Source organism: Schistocerca americana, chromosome 5 (genome assembly GCF_021461395.2).
Source record: "Schistocerca americana isolate TAMUIC-IGC-003095 chromosome 5, iqSchAmer2.1, whole genome shotgun sequence".
Taxonomy (NCBI): domain Eukaryota; kingdom Metazoa; phylum Arthropoda; class Insecta; order Orthoptera; family Acrididae; genus Schistocerca; species Schistocerca americana.
This window is the reverse complement of record NC_060123.1, coordinates 294,415,478-294,435,308: the sequence shown is the minus strand read 5'-3', so window position 1 is coordinate 294,435,308 and position 19,831 is coordinate 294,415,478. Positions and strand designations below refer to the sequence as shown.

At 42.4% G+C, this 19,831-nt stretch overlaps 2 protein-coding genes across 7 annotated transcripts in view; one reads left to right on the top strand and one right to left on the bottom strand.

The window, feature by feature from the left end:
• LOC124616180 (elongation of very long chain fatty acids protein AAEL008004-like) overlaps nt 1–15,355 on the top strand; it is a 114,528-nt gene extending 99,173 nt beyond the window's left edge. For 2 of the 3 annotated variants that reach the window (XM_047144470.1, XM_047144469.1), the window contains 3 exons: nt 10,406–10,462; nt 12,418–12,666; nt 14,912–15,355. In XM_047144470.1, coding sequence (XP_047000426.1) covers nt 10,406–10,462; nt 12,418–12,666; nt 14,912–15,082 — 477 coding nt within the window. In that variant the 3' untranslated portion in view covers nt 15,083–15,355. The remainder of the gene's footprint in view (nt 1–10,405; nt 10,463–12,417; nt 12,667–14,911) is intronic. The other variant, XM_047144472.1, reaches the window with a different exon arrangement.
• Nucleotides 1–19,831, bottom strand: part of LOC124616179 (oxysterol-binding protein-related protein 9) — a 504,981-nt gene that overhangs the window by 464,478 nt on the left and 20,672 nt on the right. The window lies entirely within an intron of this gene.

Here is a 19,831-nt window from a genome sequence, read left to right as displayed (position 1 = left end):
CAGGCAGGCGTGGGAAATCGCCTAAAAACCCAACTTAGTGTCAATTGTGTGTGTATCCACCCAACCGTCTTATAATGCGTGTGGATTTGATTCTTATCCCTCCATCTACCTACAGCTTAATCAGAAGAAATAAAACTGTACTTGCAGGAAAACGTGATCTGTACGACTTCGGACGCACAGACTGCAGCATTCACAACGAATATATATTTATAAACACTTTAACACTGAGGCGATCTCGAAGATCTCGCTTTCGCAAATGGTAAGTAGCTTTACGAGGTGCATTCAAGTTCTAAGGCCTCCGATTTTTTTTCTAATTAACTACTCACCCGAAATAGATGAAACTGGCGTTACTTCTCGACGTAATCGCCCTGCAGACGTATACATTTTTCACAACGCTGACGCCATGATTCCATGGTAGCGGCGAAGGCTTCTTCAGGAGTCTGTTTTGACCACTGGAAAATGGAAAATCGCTGAGGCAATAGCAACACGGCTGGTGAATGTGCGGCTACGGAGAGTGTCTTTCATTGTTGGAAAAATCCAAAAGTCACTAGCAGCCAGGTCAGGTGAGTAGGGAGCATGAGGAATCACTTCAAAGTTGTTAACACGAAGAAACTGTTGCGTAACGTTAGCTCGATGTGCGGGTGCGTTGCCTTGGTGAAACAGCACACGCGCAGTCCTTCCCGGACGTTTTTGTTGCAGTGCAGGAAGGAATTTGTTCTTCAAAACATTTTCGTAGGATGCACCTGATGCCGTAGTGCCCTTTGGAACGCAATGGGTAAGGATTACGCCCTCGCTGTCCCAGAACATGGACACCATTTTTTCAGCACTGGCGGTTACCCGAAATTTTTTTTTGGTGGTGGTGAATCTGTGTGCTTCCATTGAGCTGACTGGCACTTTGTTTCTGGATTGAAAAATGGCATCCACGTCTCATCCATCGTCACAACCGACGAAAAGAAAGTCCCATTCATGCTGTCGTTGCGCGTCAACATTGCTTGGGAACATGCCATGTGGTCGTCCGTCAGCATTCGTGGCACCCACCTGGATGACACTTTTCGCATTTTCAGGTCGTCATGCACGATTGTGTGCACAGAACCCACAGAAATGCCAACTCTGGAGGCGATCTGTTCAACAGTCATTCGGCGATCCCCAAAAACAATTCTCTCCACTTTCTCGATCATGTCGTCAGACCGGCTTGTGTGAGCCTGAGGTTGTTTCCGTTTGTTGTCACACGATGTTCTGCATTCATTAAACTGTCGCACCCACGAACGCACTTTCGACACATCCATAACTCCATCACCACATGTCTCCTTCAACTGTCGATGAATTTCAATTGGTTTCATACTTAGAACTTGAATGCACCTCTTAAAGTGTCGTTTCAGTGTATTCTAACATGACTACATGATTCAGAAGAATATAAAATTAATTATATTTCGAACAACAAATATACTACAGTAACGGGATGTCTAGTGTTTTGCTATGTAGAGCAGCAGAACGACGCTACTGTTAAGCTTCCTTCGGAGTGGCCCCTCCACAACGGCTGGCGTCTGAAAGCTCTCAAAATACGCTTGGATAATGCTGCTTCTACCAGAAGACATGCACACGGCAAACTCTGAACAGTCAGCGAAGAAGCAGCGCTCAATGACTCATGGCGTGAGAAGGATAACAGAGCCTTTTTGTTCAACTACATCGTCGCCAATCAATAACTTAACAATGACAATCACAAAATATGCAGGCGTATCCGCAACTAGCACATAATTATATCTAACCGCGGGGAAAGTGCATGCCACAGATATAATTCATTTTAGGAGGAGATCACTCACAGAACTCTTGTCGATCGATTCTATATTACAGTGCGTCAATATGGGACTAACGGAAGAGATCAAAACATTCGCGGAAAGCTGTACAATTTTTCAAGGGCGTGAAGTGCCACAGGAGCTATCAATAATCTTCAGTATGAGGCGCTAGAAGAAAGAGACTGTGCAACATAAAACAGTTTACTATTAAAGTTTAGAGAACTGACGTTTCAAGGAAAGTCGAGAAATATATTACTACGTCGTACACCATGGTTCACGAAATTAACTTAATTTGAGAAATATCAGGATTCAATGTGAACTTGCGGAGATGTATTTTTCCCGTGGCCTGCACGCGAATGTAATACGGAGGAAGAGCTGTGGTAAGGAGGGGGACGACGACGACGACGACGACGACGACGAGGCAAGTTCATCTACAGCGAGGCCTACGCCCACGAGAAAGACAGGCCGCGGCGCGTGTCACAAAGGTAGGCCTAAGCTCGCTCGCTCAACTCAGAACTCAGCAGACAAACTGCTTTTCTACATTCGTTAGTTCTTAATTAAGTATTTACGTACAAACGAGAATCTAATATTTTACTGTAATCCTCTATTGTGGAGTCTTACCGTTTATCAGTCATACAATGATCGGAAGTCCATAGATCTACTAATACTTTGTTATGGCTGTGCTACGTACAATAAAATTACAATCATGCCGAAATGATTATCGGTTGCCTGAGGCACCACATCTTCAAGGAAATGAGGACTGTTAAGCAAAAGAGACTTAATGCTATAAACAAGCTGTTATACCATATACATCGAGCACATAACTTACAGCATACTGCCAGGTTGTGTATTTGTTTTAGCACTAGTAATCAGTAAGACTTCATAACAGCAGGTTCCAGTAGAAGATGAAATCTTCGTTTGTACGAACACACCTAGTTATGAGTTAACAGGTGTGGAAACGTAGTTCGCTGAATTGAGCGAGTTCAGGCCTACCCTCGCGACGTACGCGCCGCGGCCTGTCTTTCTCGTGGGCCTCGATCTACATTATATTACGTACGCTTACCCTCCAACAGACGTCGTTAGGTAACATACTCAGTCATACGTAGAAATGTTGGTTGTTTAGTTTAAAGGGGGGGGGGGTGTAGGGACCAAACTGATAGTTCATCGATCCCTCGTTCCAATTAAAATAATTTCACGAGAGTGGGAGTAAAATAATCGAGACATACAGAACACAGCTGGAAGAAAGGAGAAAACCACAAGAATGACAGAAGGGCAACAAACACTAAAATGGACAAAATCGGACAAGAAAACCACAGACAGAGGCAAGAAAGATGTAGAAGAGATCAAAGCAAGAGAGCGCATTACCATGGCTGGCTGACCATGAGAATAAAAAGGAGAAGCCAGCCACTCTGCAACACATTAAAACCTCCACCCTAAAAGCACTAGGGTGGAAGATACAGAGGGACAAAGAACATGCGCTGAAACTTAGATCAAATGATAAAACCCACCCTCACGAATAAAACTAAAGCTGCTGTTCACGCATAGTCGTCCGGTAGGGTGCTGGGAAAGTTAAAAAGTCCGCCGCAGAATGGCCAAAAGTGGGCAGTCCAGCAAGAGGTGGACGAGCGTCATTTGTGAGCCACAGCGACACCGAGGTTAGTCCTCGTGACGGAGGAGATAACCATACGTAGAAAGCATTGGTGGCAAGAAGTCAAAACTAGTTGCACTGCTGTGGCCGCCAAATGCGCCAATTGTGGCATGTAGTGAAAAGCTCTTTATCTAGGTATAACACCACGTTTTAAGCAGATTGTTTAGAAAGATTATGACTCATTCACTGCGTTGGATTAAGTAAGTAAGTAAAAGAGGATCCAAAAATTCCAACGACGTCGGGAATGATTATGCACTTCTATATTCCGTGCAGCACAATTTAAAAATGAACACAGTACGAAAATGAGAACAATTTCTAATACGACGTTAGTTTTCTAAAACCCTATGTTCTTCCATTTACGGAGAATATTAAATGCTAACCGCTAGTGGGCTCTCGCAAAGATGAAAATGGAGGAAATATTTTCAGAAAGGAACTGTAGCAAACCATTGCCTTCCCACTGTCCGCAGTTCCTAGTCTAGAAGCAGTCGCCGCTGTCTCCAGATCGCGTGGTCCCCGATTCGATTCTGGCTGGGAACTGGGTGTTTGTACCGTCCAAATCATTTCATCTCATCTCCATCGATGCGCAAATCGCCAAAGCGGCGTCAAATACGAAGACTTGCACCAGGCGGCAGAACTACCACAGACAGCGTCTCGAAGCCAATAATGCCAGACCATCATTTCATTTATCTTCCTACTGTTGAATTATCCACTAAACAGGGTGTTACAAAAAGGTACGGCCAAACTTTCAGGAAACATTCCTCACACACAAAGAAAGGCTGTTATGTGGACATGCGTCCGGAAACGCTTAATTTCCCTGTTAGAGCTCATTTTAGTTTCGTCAGTATGTACTGTACTTCCTCGATACACCGCCAGTTGGCCCAATTGAAGGAAGGTAATGTTGACTTCGGTTCTTGTGTTGACATGCGACTCATTGCTCTACAGTACTAGCATCAAGCACATCAGTACGTAGCAACAACAGGTTAGTGTCCATCACGTGGTTTTGCAGTCAGTGCAATGTTTACAAATGCGGAGTTGGTAGATGCCCATTTGATGTATGGAATAGCACGGGGCAATAGCCGTGGCGCGGTACGTTTGTATCGAGACAGATTTCCAGAACGAAGGTGTCCCGACAGGAAGACGTTCGAAGCAATTGATCGGCGTCTTAGGGAGCACGGAACTTTCCAGCCCATGACTTGCGACTGGGGAAGACCTAAAACGACGAGGACACCTGCAATGGACGAGGCAATTCTTCGTGCAGTTGACGATAACCCTAAAGTCAGCGTCAGAGAAGTTGCTGCTGTACAAGGTAACGTTGACCACGTCAATGTATGGAGAGTGCTACGGCAGAACCAGTTGTTTCCGTACCATGTACAGCGTGTGCAGGCACTATCAGCAGCTGATTGGCCTCCACGGGTACACTTCTGCGAATGGTTCATCCAACAATGTGTCAATGCTCATTTCAGTGCAGATGTTCTCTTTACGGATGAGGCTTCATTCCAACGTGATCAAATTGTAAATTTGCACAATCAACCTGTGTGGGCTGACGAGAATCCGCACGCAATTGTGTAATCAGGTTATCAACACAGATTTTCTGTGAACGTTTGGGCAGGCATTGTTGGTGATGTCTTGATTGGGCCCCACGTTCTTCCACCTACGCTCAATGGAGCACGTTATCATGATTTCATACGGGATACTCTACCTGCGCTGCTAGAACATGTGCCTTTACAAGCACGACACAACATGTGGTTCACGCACGATGGAGCTCCTGCACATTTCAGTCGAAGTGTTCGTACGCTTCTCAACAACAGATTCGGTGACCGATGGATTGATAGAGGCGGACCAATTCCATGGGCTCCACGCTCTCCTGACCTCAACCCTCTTGACTTTCATTTATGGGGGCATTTGAAAGCTCTTGTCTACCCAACCCCGGTACCAAATGTAGAGACTCTTCGTGCTCGTATTGTGGACGGCTGTGATACAATACGCCATTCTCCAGGGCTGCATCAGCGCATCAGGGATTCCATGCGAAGGAGGGTGGATGCATGTATCCTCGCTAACGGAGGACATTTTGAACACTTCCTGTAACAAATTGTTTGAAGTCACGCTGGTACGTTCTGTTGGTGTGTGTTTCCATTCCATGATTAATGTGATTTGAAGAGAAGTAATAAAATGAGCTCTAACATGGAAAGTAAGCGTTTCCGGACACATGTCCAAATAACATTTTGTTTCTTTATGAGCGAGGAATGTTTCCTGAAAGTTTGGCCGTACCTTTTTGTAACACCCTGTATATTCAACATTTCTGGATTATCTGAAACAAACTACACATGTCAACGTTTCGGATAACTATGACTTTATGCACTGGCGACAGGTGTAGGAGAAGCGAACAACGCATACTGATTAAGTTCGAATAATTTCGCAAAAAAAAAAAAAAAAAAAAAAAAAAAAAAAAAAAAAAAAGACGACTCCAAGGGAGAAATACTTTCTGAAAAATTATTCGCTTTAATCCAAAATAGTTTACTCGTATTTTATTGCTAGTACGTTCGTAAGTAGTACAGAGATTAAAACACTTTTTGTTAAGAGGCGGAATAGTTTGTACTATTTCAGGACGAACACAATTGGGGCAGCTTGTCACAAACCTTCATAGTTTAAGTGCTGTGTGTGAGCCAGATTGGTCCTCGTAGCAAGTTGACATAATTATTTACTAAGCATAGTGATATCCATGAATGTGACTGACTTGATGTGAACGCATTCATTCTAGAAATGTGACGAACAAGCGTTTATAGCTCAGGATCAAAATATTCCGTTTACTAAACTGAAGAACTGTTAAGCTGCTTTCAAAATTTTAGTGGAATATTGTAATTAAAAAAAATATGATCTGCGTCAACAATATACGAAAAGGTCGATCTCTTCAATAGCGTTGGTATGGGCGGTACATATTTTCTTAGAGAAATGTGCCAGTTCTAACAACTGATAGTATCCACCTGATAATAAAATTTTCCTGGTTTAATGCACACCGGGGGTACAAATAATGGAAATATCTGAAGTTAAATAATAGTGGTACAAAAAAAAAAAAGATCCACAAAAGCCTTGTGGATCCCACTCATTTTCGGAATCAATTACTTGACTAGATACAATTTCTCATCGGTCCACCTACAGTTTAGTGGCAGCATCCTCGTATAAGACACTATTTCGGACCAGCGTTTCTTACATAGTATTCCGCGTAACACAGATTCTGTGAATTTCTTCATTCTTTGTGGTTCAAACCACAAAAATATTAATGGAGAAACTATTGAGGTTTCCTACCTAGTGAGCTACCCGACAGTTCAACGTGACTGAGCCTACTCATTTGCAGAAAATCTTATTAAACAAGCCACTGTGGAGATGGTGAGTTATATGTTAGGTAAAATCCAGCAAAAAAACAGCGGTATCTCATTTTCGAATGACATCATACCTCACCGCAAAAATTGAGTACCAAAATGATATTATAAGTAACCGTCCTTCGGACACCGCTATGTATTGTGGAACGAATCTCTGGATGTCACGAGAAGCGGACCGCCCGTATAAAATGACGCGGTGAGTGTTGCGTTGTCAGCGGAGAAGCAATAACAGCAGAATGGGCCAGGTCAGCTCAGTAACACTGAACGTTGACTAATTTAATGTCTGTTCAAACAAATTTCGGGCTTGCAGCCAGTCGTCGTTCAATACTTCGCACGATATTTCAACTGAGCACCAGCCAACCATCTTCAGGTGAGCCGTCGCGGACTGACGAAAACGGCCTCCGTTCCGCAATATATAGCGCACTTTAACTATTCTGCGCATGCGTCGAGAACGATAGATGAACCACACTGCCCGTCGGCAGCGCCCTCGCTGGTGGAATAGCGGAACTCAGTCGCCCTCTGCGTTGCTGTTTGCCGCGGCCTTCGGCGCACTCAGTCGTCTTCGATTAGAGCAAATCGTGGAGATGATGGGATTCCATGCACTGTACAGCTGGTAGCCGCTGTTTAACAGATTTTCCGCCAGTAGTATTTCTACGGATTCTTTAATAATGGAGTCCCAGAAAGGCGTTGCTGTGGACAAAATCATTGTTTTGTCATACTCCATTGAATGTCCAGTAGAAATACAATGTTCAGCTATAGCAGACTTGCTTGGCTGCAAAAGGCGGGTGTAACGTTGATGTTCAGTGCAGCGTTCTTTAATGTCACTTGAGTAACAAATTCGTTAAGGACTTTTCAATTCTTCCGATGCTACTCGAGTCGACTGCTGGTGATATGATTCTGAAGTGGAAACGCGAAGGAACAACCTATCTAAGCCAAGACAGGCAGACCTAATGTACCGACGGGCAGTGGCAGCCGAGCATTGGGCGGCGGTCGTAAAAAACCGTACGAAATCAGTGAAAGCTCTCACTAGAGTCCAGAAGTGCTACCAGCATTCCAGCAAGCACAATGATGGTGCTTATGGAGTTCAAAAGAATGCGGTACAGTGGTCGAGCAGATTCTCAGTTATATATTTCTGTAGTCACTGTGAGGTAAGGAGTAGGTGATGTTACAATATGGGTGTCTTAATGGTCGAACAGATCCCGTCATTGTGGAGTAAGGAGTATATAGTCTTACGGTATGGATGTCTTTTCATGGTTTTGGAGTGAGTTCTTTACTACGCTTGAGAAAACCATATTTGTATAGGGATATGAGCACATTTTAGAGCAATGCGTACTGCCTACAGTAAAAGCAGTTCGGAGGCGAAGATTGACAGCATCAGTATTATAATGTACCCCGTCTTAAAGCAGAATCTATAAAGCAACATTCCTAAAATGGACTGGCCTACCCAGAGTCTCGACCAAACCCAACGGAACTCTTTTGTGATAAATTAGAATGTCGCCTTCGCTCGAGACCTCAGCGTTCAACATCACTAACTCCTCTGGTTTCGGCTCTTTGTGAAGAACGGGCTCCCGTTCCTCCACTGACATCCAGCAACCTCACTGAAAGTGAGCCCTCATTAATAGGTATAAAGATGCGTTTGATCAGATAGTGTATACGGAATTAACTTACTTTTCGTCTCAAACCACGCATATTTTCATTGCAAACTGATGAATATAAAGATGTAGATAGACTCACATACGAACTGCAGTTATTGGATATCTTTACGAAAACGCTTAATTGGATGATCTTTTATGCAAATGTCGCCAAATATGTGAAATATTCGAGCCTTTAATATCTTTTTTTAAAAAAGATATAACACCTTGGGACAACTGCATTGAAATCTGTAGCGATTGGCCTATTTTATGGAGGCGTGGAGCTCAAAAATATCGCCAAAAACTGTTCTAGCACCCACTGCACGATCCACAGGCACACACTTGCAAAGAAAAAGATTATCCCTCCAATTATAAGAAGAGTCTTGAATGGGCCATAAAAATTATTAACTTTATAAAATCTTAGCCACTAAATGATCGTTTATTTCAAAGACTATCTGAGGCTGCACCTAGTCCTCCTTTTACATTACTGAGGTTAGATGGTTATCTGGAACAGACACACCAGTATATATTTTTGAGCTGAGGGATGAGGTGCTTGGTTTTACTGTAGAACACAATTTCAAATTGAAAGGTGGATTATTTAATAGAAATCAGGTGCTTCGAATTGACTACTTAGGATACATATTAAGAAATGAAAGATTTTAACTTTGACCTACAAAATGCAAACGAGTAATGTATTTACTGCTCATGCAAAAATTCTTGCTTAAAAAACAGAACTGTGGTGAAATTCTTGCTCTCCAGCGAGTCTGAGTGCTTCCCAACAATAAAAGGCTTTATAGAACAGAAGCGATTGTTGTAGATTATTCACTATGTGAAGGGTTCCCCAAATGAACAGCAGATTAAATATACATATTAATTGTTGTTAAAAACTCGTTTATTGTCCACGCACGCCTTTCTACAGTGTCAGCAGAAAAATACGAAACTTTTATTCATCATTAAGAGAAAAAAAATTTAATACGTAAAAACAAAAAATAATTAAAATTCTAGTGCAGTTTAAAAAATAAATATCCTCAACTGTCGCTAAAGGTCATGATGGTACTTTCACTATATGTAACTACATGTATGTGCGAAACAGGGTTCGCAGTTCATGTGCCGAGAAAAAGTTCAAATGGCTCTGAGCACTATGGGACTTAACTTCCGTGGTCATCAGTCCCCTAGAACTTAGAACTACTTAAACCTAACTAACCTTAGGACATCACACACATCATGCCCGAGGCAGGATTCGAACCTGCGACCAGAAAAAGAAGTACCGCAGCAGACTGTCGACATGTCATGGGAATACAACTTTCGTCCGTAAGAACTATTATTACGTATAGCTGCGGAAAGTATCAGTATCACTCACCGCATAAAATAAAAACGGAAGAGTCCTGTCTGGTTATATTATTTTAAACGCAAAATACTTCAGAACTTTTTGGTTCAGTTTGATAGTACTTTTTTTAAACAAATTTTATTTGAGAATTGTTATTTTCGTTGCAAATAATCCATTCACAGAATGTAGCAAAACATACTTTAGAAACACAGTAGGGGGCCCCCGATAAAAGTAGGGATAAAAGGGATGCCACTTATCGAAAAGATTAAGAAACGCTTGTCTAGACGCATGCACAATAAACTGAAATTAACTCTTTGACAATTACCACCATCACCTTCATCGAAACAAAAACTGTTCGCTAGTGACGAAGATGGAAGTAGTCATCCGCAAGTTGTTTCAGGTTACACTGAATGCAAAGCTCCACGAATGTCTTTCATGTAATATCTGAATGATTGCCTTGTTGCCTTGCAACACTAAAAATCTATTTTCTTCTTCCGGCGAAAAAATAATTGTCTCGGGAACAATTTTCTCTGATGTCGTTCATTGCATTTCGAAGCCCACGTGCTTGAGACGTAAGTGTGTTGTGTGCTCAAGCAACTGTAAATAGAATTTTGTTTCCTATGTTTCAGCTCGTGTCGGTGTTCTGGTATGGAATGATCGTACGCATGGCTGACCTCACAGAGACGGTAAGCACGTCTTATCTCCGGCGTGAAGTGGCTGTCTCCATCCTTGATAAGCTATAAATAATAATGAAATGTTACTACCAGTTTAGCTATACCCTCACGCAAGGGAGTAGAGAATAAGCGAAGGCTGAGTCGTGCCCTGAACTTTGATGGAAATTTTCATTGCTGGGTCGGTAATACGTGAGCTACTGTAACACTGATGTAAAAAAAAGTTAAGCATAATCAAAAAATTGCCAAAGAGCGAGTAGGACTATCGCTCTGAGGGTTCGCTAAAAACTTAATTCTGTGTATACTGCATGTTATCGACATCAATACTGGCAATATATCGGTCCTTGGAGTTTCAAGACTTTCGACAATGATTTAATTTAAAGTGATATAACTACAAATTAACTATTTTACGACCTTTTCCTTTGCTTGAATCGTAAAACCTTGCTTCTTGCCAACTTTCATGGTTCTAGATAGACGGGAAGTGCCCTATTGGTTTTGATGATTAAGTTTGCGAGTATCAAAATACGTGAGATAAATGACCGTATCTTTTGATTGTACCGACTTCGACAGCAGCTAGAATCGAATGAACAATATGGTCCATGAAGAATTAATCTCGACCAAGTGGGCTTCTGAAAAATAGCGCATGTATCTGCACCCCCACCAACCACAAGACAGAAAACTGTTCTCCTTTTCCTTCTGAAGGATGAACGACAGTAGTACTTTGCAGAAACATTCCACCACTCATTCACAGTTTTATCTCCATTATAAACGATCCTGGTTTAGTACTGCCTTGAGTGGGGCACACCTAACACTTTCGGGTCATACTTATATAGACGGATTATTTTTTCTATACTCTTAACATGAAGTAGTTGGGATATAAAATCCCGGGTGAGCCCGCAGGCAGAGTGCGTAGTGGGGTTCTAGGTGCCTTTCTCTCTGTACAACAGAGATATTTGACAGAACGCTAAAAGTGAGAACTGCCTATGTCAACAGTAAATTATACATTCATTTCCGAACATTATTTCCCTATCTCAAAGTACTCAGTTTATGATCATCCTCCATCTTCATAATTTGTACCGGAAAGATTTGGGACATTAATAAAGCTCTACGACTCCGATACAATGCGAAAGAGAAACTGCAACTCCTGAGAGACAGTAATCTGAAAATTGCTGTTGTCAGACGTTGTTGGCTTTGCAGCTAGGGCCAGATATTGGCCATGTCGTGAAATATTTGTCTTCGCCGATTTTTTTAATTTACGGTTGTCTCAGGACCATCGGCAAGATGTGCTAGACCTTCTTCATGAAATGCGAGGATTGTAACCAGCAAAATACGAGAAAGTTTTAAATAATGTATTTCTTGCATTTCATCGTAAACTTCACCAACAGGCTGTAGTCTCCACTCATCGGTAATACGAACGAAAGTGAAATATAATAGGTGTGACGCACAGCTTCTTAGATTTAAATCCTGCACCTCTGCCAAGCAGGGATTTCCTACAGAAAGCATAATTTCGTTTTCTGGATAAATCCAGTCATTCATTTACGGTAACTGCTCGTCTTTTTCCTTTTAGTTTTCCTCCCCGATTATGCTTAACTTTTCGACATTAGTGTACTTGCGGAAACTGGCGTGTTCCAGTTAACTGAGGCGTACGCAGAAGGCTGCCGTATCTCTAATGTAAACTTCGCGACATAGTGACCCAGTCAGCCAGGCTAGCTAGCATAGCAAAGGCGCAATCCCTGTTATCAAAGGGTATCCGATTCAGCTCTCTCTCTCTCTCTCTCTCTCTCTCTCTCTCTCTCTCTCTCACACACACACACACACACACACACACACACACACACACACACAGAGACAGGGAGAGAGAGAGAGAGAGAGAGAGAGAGAGAGAGAGAGAGAGAGAGAGGTGGGGGGGGGGGGGGGGGGAGGGGATAAAATAATCTCTATTGTTACTGTCAAACTGACTTTGTTGACAGGCTATTTTCGTGCTGCGCAAGAAATTCTTGCAAGCTTCCTTCCTACACCTGTACCACCATACGACATCACTGCTGCTCAGCTGGTCCGGAGTTAAGTACACGGCAGGTGGGGTGTGTGTATTCCCACTGATGGTCAACTCGCTGGTGCACACCGTCATGTACACATACTACCTGCTGTCTGCTATCGGTGCCCTCACAGCCACAGAGACTGTACTGCACTGGAAGAGGCGTCTCACGACGTTGCAGATGGTAGGTCCACAAGCAATAGATGATTCGAATTTGGAGTCATAACACAAAACCAGTACATTACCAATATTGCTGAATTACTTTTTTTCTTTTTTCCTGTTTCACCAAATGTTTAATGCTTACAGTGCCAAGCCCAGAATACTCACGGGGAACTTGTAATTATAACATGAAAAGAGCATAGAGGTAAATGAAGACAACGTAATGCACACAACAAAACAGCTACGAAGAAACGATAAAGAAATGAAGCTGCTATTTGGGATTGTTTTTCATTAATGACATATGACGAACTGACAGCCTTGTATACAGAATCTCGCACATATTACCAACAATACACTATCTTACTCTAGGTCAAATACAAACTTGAACCCGCTACTTTCATTTAGAGTTAACGTTTGATCCACATTTCAGAAGAGGCAATTGAAATACTGTCTAGATTCTTAGCATTTGGCAGTCGTGTGTCGAGGTTTTACGATGATACGTAAGCGGATTTCTTGAATTTTCTCTGACGGCAATGACTACGAAAATAGGATACAATGCTACCGCAGTTATCAGGCTACACATTCAGTTGAGAATCTGGATTGCATTGTATCAGCGCCAAAAGTAGCTGTTTGATGAAAGTCTGCAACACACTGAGGGGACAAAAGTCATGGGATAGCGAGCGATATGCACATATAGAGATGGCGATAGTACCGCGTACGCAAGGTATAGAAGGACAGCGAATTGACGGAGCTGTCATTTGTACTCAGATGACTCGTGAAAATACTTCATACGTTACTATGGCGCCACGACGGGAATTAACAGCCTCTGAACACGGATTCACAATTAGAGCTAGACGTATGGGACATTCTGTTTCGGAAATCTTTAGCGAATTCTATATTCCGAGATCCACAGTGTCAAGAGTGTGCCGAGAATACCAAATTTTCGGCATTACCTCTCACCACAGACAACGCAGTGGCCGGCGGCCTTCACTTAACGACCAAGTGCAGCAGCGTTTGCACGAAGCACAGAGTTGTCAGTGCTAACAGACAAGCAACACTGCGTGAAATATCCACAGAAATCAATGTGGGATGTACGGCGAACGGGTCCGTTAGGATAGCGAGACGAAATTCAATGCCTTTCTCTGTTTATTATTGTAAAATATTGAGCGGCTATATTCCATTCACTTCAGCAGACCTGAATCCTTTAATGGTTTGACCAGTGCACACCAAAGCCTCTCCGTGACCTTGACACAAATTAACTCCCTATCCACAAACTCAGGGGATGGTGTCACCAAGGCCGATTATTTCTCCTTAATAACACCGTTGACATTTCAAAGGTTTATTTGCATCTGATAGTATTGTGTGGCGAAGGTGATAATCTTTTATCAACTACTACCTCGTGGTGTGCAATAAAGATTCAAATTAAAAAATGGGATTCTTATTTTCTTAACTCAGTTACGAATAAGAGAGGTTTCCCCCCCTTTTTTTAAGCTGGCAGCTACTCCAACTTTCTCAAAAAATCAGTAAGACGAAAATTTTAGAGGGGGCAGGAAACGATTGTGAGACTTTAAGAAGTGAATAGTACACTCCTAAATTTATAGCTCTGTCATATCTGTAATTAAATGCGCACCTTCAACTAGACAGAAACAAAAAGGAATTACCAAAGTTTTTCGTCGTAAACTGCTAGTAAAACGTAATGGTGGTGGAACATCAAATTAGTTTTTTTAAATCTTCAGCAAACAAATCATTTAACATCCTGACCATTTCTCTCACCCAATTATTTAAGTTGCGTGCGAAAGAAAGGTCACAATCAGTCACATTCAACATCGTTGACTGATATTTCCTCTTTATCACCCCTTCCCACGAATGCTACCTGCCTATTATCACTGACGCTGAAAGTACTGTAACAGGTAAGCAGATGGATCCAGGTATCACCCTTTCACACGTTACCTATAGCATGAATAATTTACGTGCCTGATATTAAGTCGAAATGTATGAGCACTAAGCTCCAGAACGAGTTATGTCGACACATATAAACACATACTCAGCATTTGATGAGGGAATCAAGTCAGAGGAGGATAGATAACAAGGAGTGGAAACAAACTACCATTGGAGATACATAACACGGCTCCGTCACAGGTTTGTACGCTTTTTCTGTGACAGTATCCAAATTGTCACACTTACAAAAACTGTATATTAGCGTAATTTTATATGCTTACGGTTCAGTGTGTACAGCTTATTTCTAACGGTATCGTACATTGTGTTTGCAGGTGCAGTTCGTCATCCTCATAATCCACTCGATGAATATGATTCATCCTGACTGTCCAGTGCCTCGAGTGCTCTTTTACCTTCATTTTCCGAACCTCGTTATGAATTTCTATCTCTTCTACGGGTTCTACCAACGAGCGTACAATCCTGCAACAAAGTGTGCTAAAGACTGAACATGGCGTTTTATTATCACCAGCTTATAAGTTTTAAGAGACTAGTTTTCAGTTACTGGGCAACGGACCTCATGGACAACGTGCTACTAATTTTTAGAACTCGCCACAGAATAGGCCGCCCTGGCCTGTAAGTGTTATTGCTCTCGTCTGGCATTTCAACAATTTGAATCGTTGCCGAACAAGGTCAGAATTGATGCGTGTGAATTCTCGCACTCAACTTTTGTCAGTCCATATGTACAAAGTTTTCCTTAGTAAAACAGTAAAGTATAGCAATCACGTCATTTATTTTCCTTTACACGTTTTTTGAGAGGAGCAATATATAGTCTACTACATTTCTCAATACTTTAAAGACACACTATCGCCTGCTAAAAGTTTATGTCAAGAGAGGGGGAGAGGGAAATCATAATTTGTGTACAGTAGCGCAGCGCAAACCAGTTCTATGAAGCCACTACAAGCTAATCAAGTTGCGATGTACGTACTGGTAAGTGTTCCATGTAGAAACACACCAAAGAGTACAATATCAGAATGAATGAGCCAAAATGGAAGTGTTCATGCGTCGAATGGCAACGAGGAACAAAATAGAAGCAGACGTCTCCAGGAAATCGGCAAAACGTGGCCCTTTCAACACTGAATACTGCAAGGCAGCATACAATTTTTGTTCGGTAAAAGAAAATTTCTAATTCCTCCGTGGTTGTGTTTGCTACTGCTCTGGGCTAGTGCTGTTTGTAAGAAGTCTCCCTCCGCGAAACCTAAGAAATGAATGAGTACTGTAATACTGGAGTCCGCTGCCCACGAACAACAGGAGCAGCGCCTTGCAGCGGTTTTCCACATCTTACACCGTTGTTACACAGAGACTATTTTCGTTTCGCCTGCTTTATACCACTTCGAAGCACAACAGCGGAAGAGAAGTTGAGGGAGTCAACGCAGAAACATACCAACGAGAATAACGGTCATACTGATATGGACAGAACAGCTGGTGTGCCATCAGCAAAAGGAGTCGCCTAACTCTTATTGTTATGAACGATCCAGCGGTCATTATAGGAAATATCTTCAGTAGAGGAAATATATCCCATAGACACATGTATCGCACATTAAAAAGTGGAGTAGTATTTAACATAATTCTAAGTGTTACAAGGAGGGCTGTTTCGAAGCGTGGAAGACCGCTCGCTGAGAAGTACCAAATGATGTCGATGATGGTTTATTTGTTTTTATTTAGCGTAAGGCCACATCACAAACAAATAGTATTACAATTTACTTAAAATACAAACTAATATTCAAGCCATGAATATAGTCTACCGATCCCTCCGTCATCACCAGGAACTCTCTTGGATCGCCATGGAAAGCTCTCAGAGGAGATTCTTGAATGACATGGCGAACAGTCTGCTATCCAGCGCCACAATCTTAACTCTGTACAGTTATTCTTTCTTCCACTTGTGCAGAGTCGGCACATCTTCCAGTGTTGGTTCTCACTCGGTTAAGAACCGAACAGATCTTCGGTGACAATTCAAAGCCAAGTGGCTTCCTCGATATAACATTCTTGTTGTTTCCAGGGATAGGTGACGAAGCGAAGCCTGTCTTTGCTGATGCTTGGAATGTCTGCTAGAACAGGATGTTTCTGTATTTTTTTAATGTTCGATGATGTTATTTTGGTATTGAATTGTTTAGCACACTCGTTTTCAGTGTCCTTACCAACAAGAGGATCTTACGCACTGATCCTATTCGGCTTTCTTCTTTCTTACACGATTTGAATGTAAGCACACGGACATCAATTTCAAAAATCAGTACGGTGCAGTTCTCGAAAAGATGCCTCTGAAGTTAAGAAGATTTCGGAGTCCTGTTAAGTAAAAAACACGATAACAAACACATTACGCCACACAGTCCGCTACCGGCGAATACGTCAGTTAACAAATTATTGTGCTTAACTAAGCTCAGAAATCTTCCTCTTTTCAATGGCAATTTTTTAGTGAATCACGAAATTTACGGTACTGACCTACAAATCCAGTAAATATCAAGAAAACCGAAAAGGGCCATTCCGTAAGGTTCCATGCTCTGGCCTTCGACGGGCCAATCGGGACCGACCGACCGCCGTGTTATCCTCTGCCAATGGCGTCAATAAGGACGAGCAAGCTGTCACCACACCACTCTCCTGGTCGTCATCTGGTATCTTGGGCTTGGAGCTGTTACCACTCAGCCAAGTAGCTCCTCAGAAGGCTGAGTATACCCCAATCCAGACCTCCCACCGAGTAAAAATTCCTGGCAGTATAGGTAATCGAACCCGGGTCTCTCGCACGGCATTCAGTCGCACTGACCAGTCAGCTGCGGAAGCAGAGTACTTCCGTAAGGTTCCCTTGTAAAATAGAGACGAATACTGTTGAAGTACCATGTAACACCACCATTAAGAATCTATTAGAGGTTTTTACATTTTGTTCCACGTATGGTGCCATATTTATCACTACAAACGGGCCAATGTTACTCTCGCCAAGCTGTACGTATAGTATTACAGTAGAAACTGAACTGTGTGATTGCTAAAGATCACAAAATATAGCGTTCATAAATGGCAAAAGATCATCTTGAATACATCTGGAACGGAGTCGTAATATACAAGATGGTTCAGGAAAAGTGTGTAATTTTCAAGAACTTAGTAACGCTAGTGGTCCGTAGCAAACACAGGGCTGTTGAAAAGGTTTTCTTTTGTACGGGTCCCGGAGGGAGACGGTATCAGTTTTCTCTTCCTGCAGCGTTGGCGTAAGACACAAACTTAAAGTAAGACGCTATTTCAAAGGACAGACGCCCCACGGCAACAAGCAGGTGGGCGAGTCCAAGGAATAGACGACCGACGGAAAAAATGCTTAATTAGAAAAACATTTTACAAGCATGAAGTTAGAAGTATTTGAGAGAGTGTTCCGACAGAGTTTTCTTTGGAGGAACCGACGTGACACAACAGTTTTGATAGGAAAATAATTGGTGCGGTGGCTTCTTTGACGTCAAAGGTTCGAAAGATGAAAGTAGAGGTGACAGACCGTAGTGTACAAACGAATGCGTCGGGGCTATAGTGATGTTTATTACGTCCGAATACTTACCGTCGTGTAGGCACGGCCCTTTATTGGTTTTTCAAAGCATATTTTTTATTTTGACAATATCTACATACTTTGACGTTAATCTGAACAAACCTTAAGGGGCGTCACACGTCGCCACTCAACCAAATGTCGGTAAGTTGGACGATGCAGTCTAGTAGTGTTATTGCTCGTAGATTGTCGCTGATGGCAGTCTGACTGTGACTATAGGGTTAGCGTCTTTTTTCTGTCTTGGAAAAACCGGGGGGCTTATTGCCGGCAGATCCCAAAACTATCGTGGTGATTCGTGTCAAATACCGCGTGGCAGATCAGCAACGTGATGGTAATGCAATATGCGAGTAGCTAATTCGGCAGGGCGCGACTATCTTGTCGATCTGAATTAGCTTCAGCCTGATGAGTGCTTTTGTTCATCCCGCTTCAGCGTTTGTACACAAAGTTAAACTGAGGACAAACGGCCTCAATAATATATTTTATTTTCTGCGTTCTTAAATGGTGTGCTGACCCTTTCCAGTGTGTTCTTGTATTCATGCAAGGTTCAATCAGCAGCACATATGGGAGCGCAGCATAAGAAAATTTCATCACAGGTTAAGGGCAGGTAGGATGAAGAGCTCGCCAATGTGCGACTGGACTTCAAGTGCGCAAAATCCAAAGGTAGGTCTTTGTTTAGTTAAAATTACGCACCCATGTTAGCCCACCGCTTACCGCTCTTGGTAAGTTGTTCGATAGGACATAGCTGAAGTAAGGAAAGGTCTGCGACGCAGGTTTTAGACACGTATAGCCAGGATAGTTTTGGAATCTGCTGGAAGTAGGTCACACGATTTTCCCAAGCCACAAAGTACGCTAACACCACAGTCCCAACCAGACAGCCATCAGCAACTCTCTACAGCAACAGTAAGCAACTACACAACTGGATAACTAACACCTGGTTCTTTCTCTCGGTGGAAACTGTTGGATAATTTATCTGTGATGTTATGAGGGGCAGATTTTTATTCTAGTCGGCATCCATAGACACGGGTTCCCAGGTAGATGCCGTGTTTCTTGACTTCCGCAAGGCGTTCGATACAGTTCCCCACAGTCGTTTTATGAACAAAGTAAGAGCATATGGATTATCAGACCAATTGTGTGAATGGATTGAAGAGTTCCTAGATAACAGACCGCAGCATGTCATTCTCAATGGAGAGAAGTCTTCCGAAGTAAGAGTGATTTCAGGTGTGCCGCAGGGGAGTGTTGTAGGACCGTTGCTATTCACAATGTACATAAATGATTGAGTGGATGACATCGGAAGTTCACTGAGGCTTTTTGCGGATGATGCTGTGGTATATCGAGAGGTTGTAACAATGGAAAATTGTAGTGAAATGCAGGAGGATCTGCAGCGAATTGACGCATGGTGCAGGGAATGGCAATTGAATCTCAATGTAGACAAATGTAATGTGCTGCCAACACATAGAAAGAAAGATCCCTTATCATTTAGCTACAATATAGCAGGTCAGCAACTGGAAGCAGTTAATTGTATAAATTATCCGGGAGTACGCATTAGGAGTGATTTAAAATGGAATGATCATATAAAGTTGATCGTCGGTAAAGCAGATGCCAGACTGAGATTCATTGGAAGAATCCTAAAGAAATGCAATCCGAAAACAAAGGAAGTAGGTTACACTACGCTTGTTCGCCCACT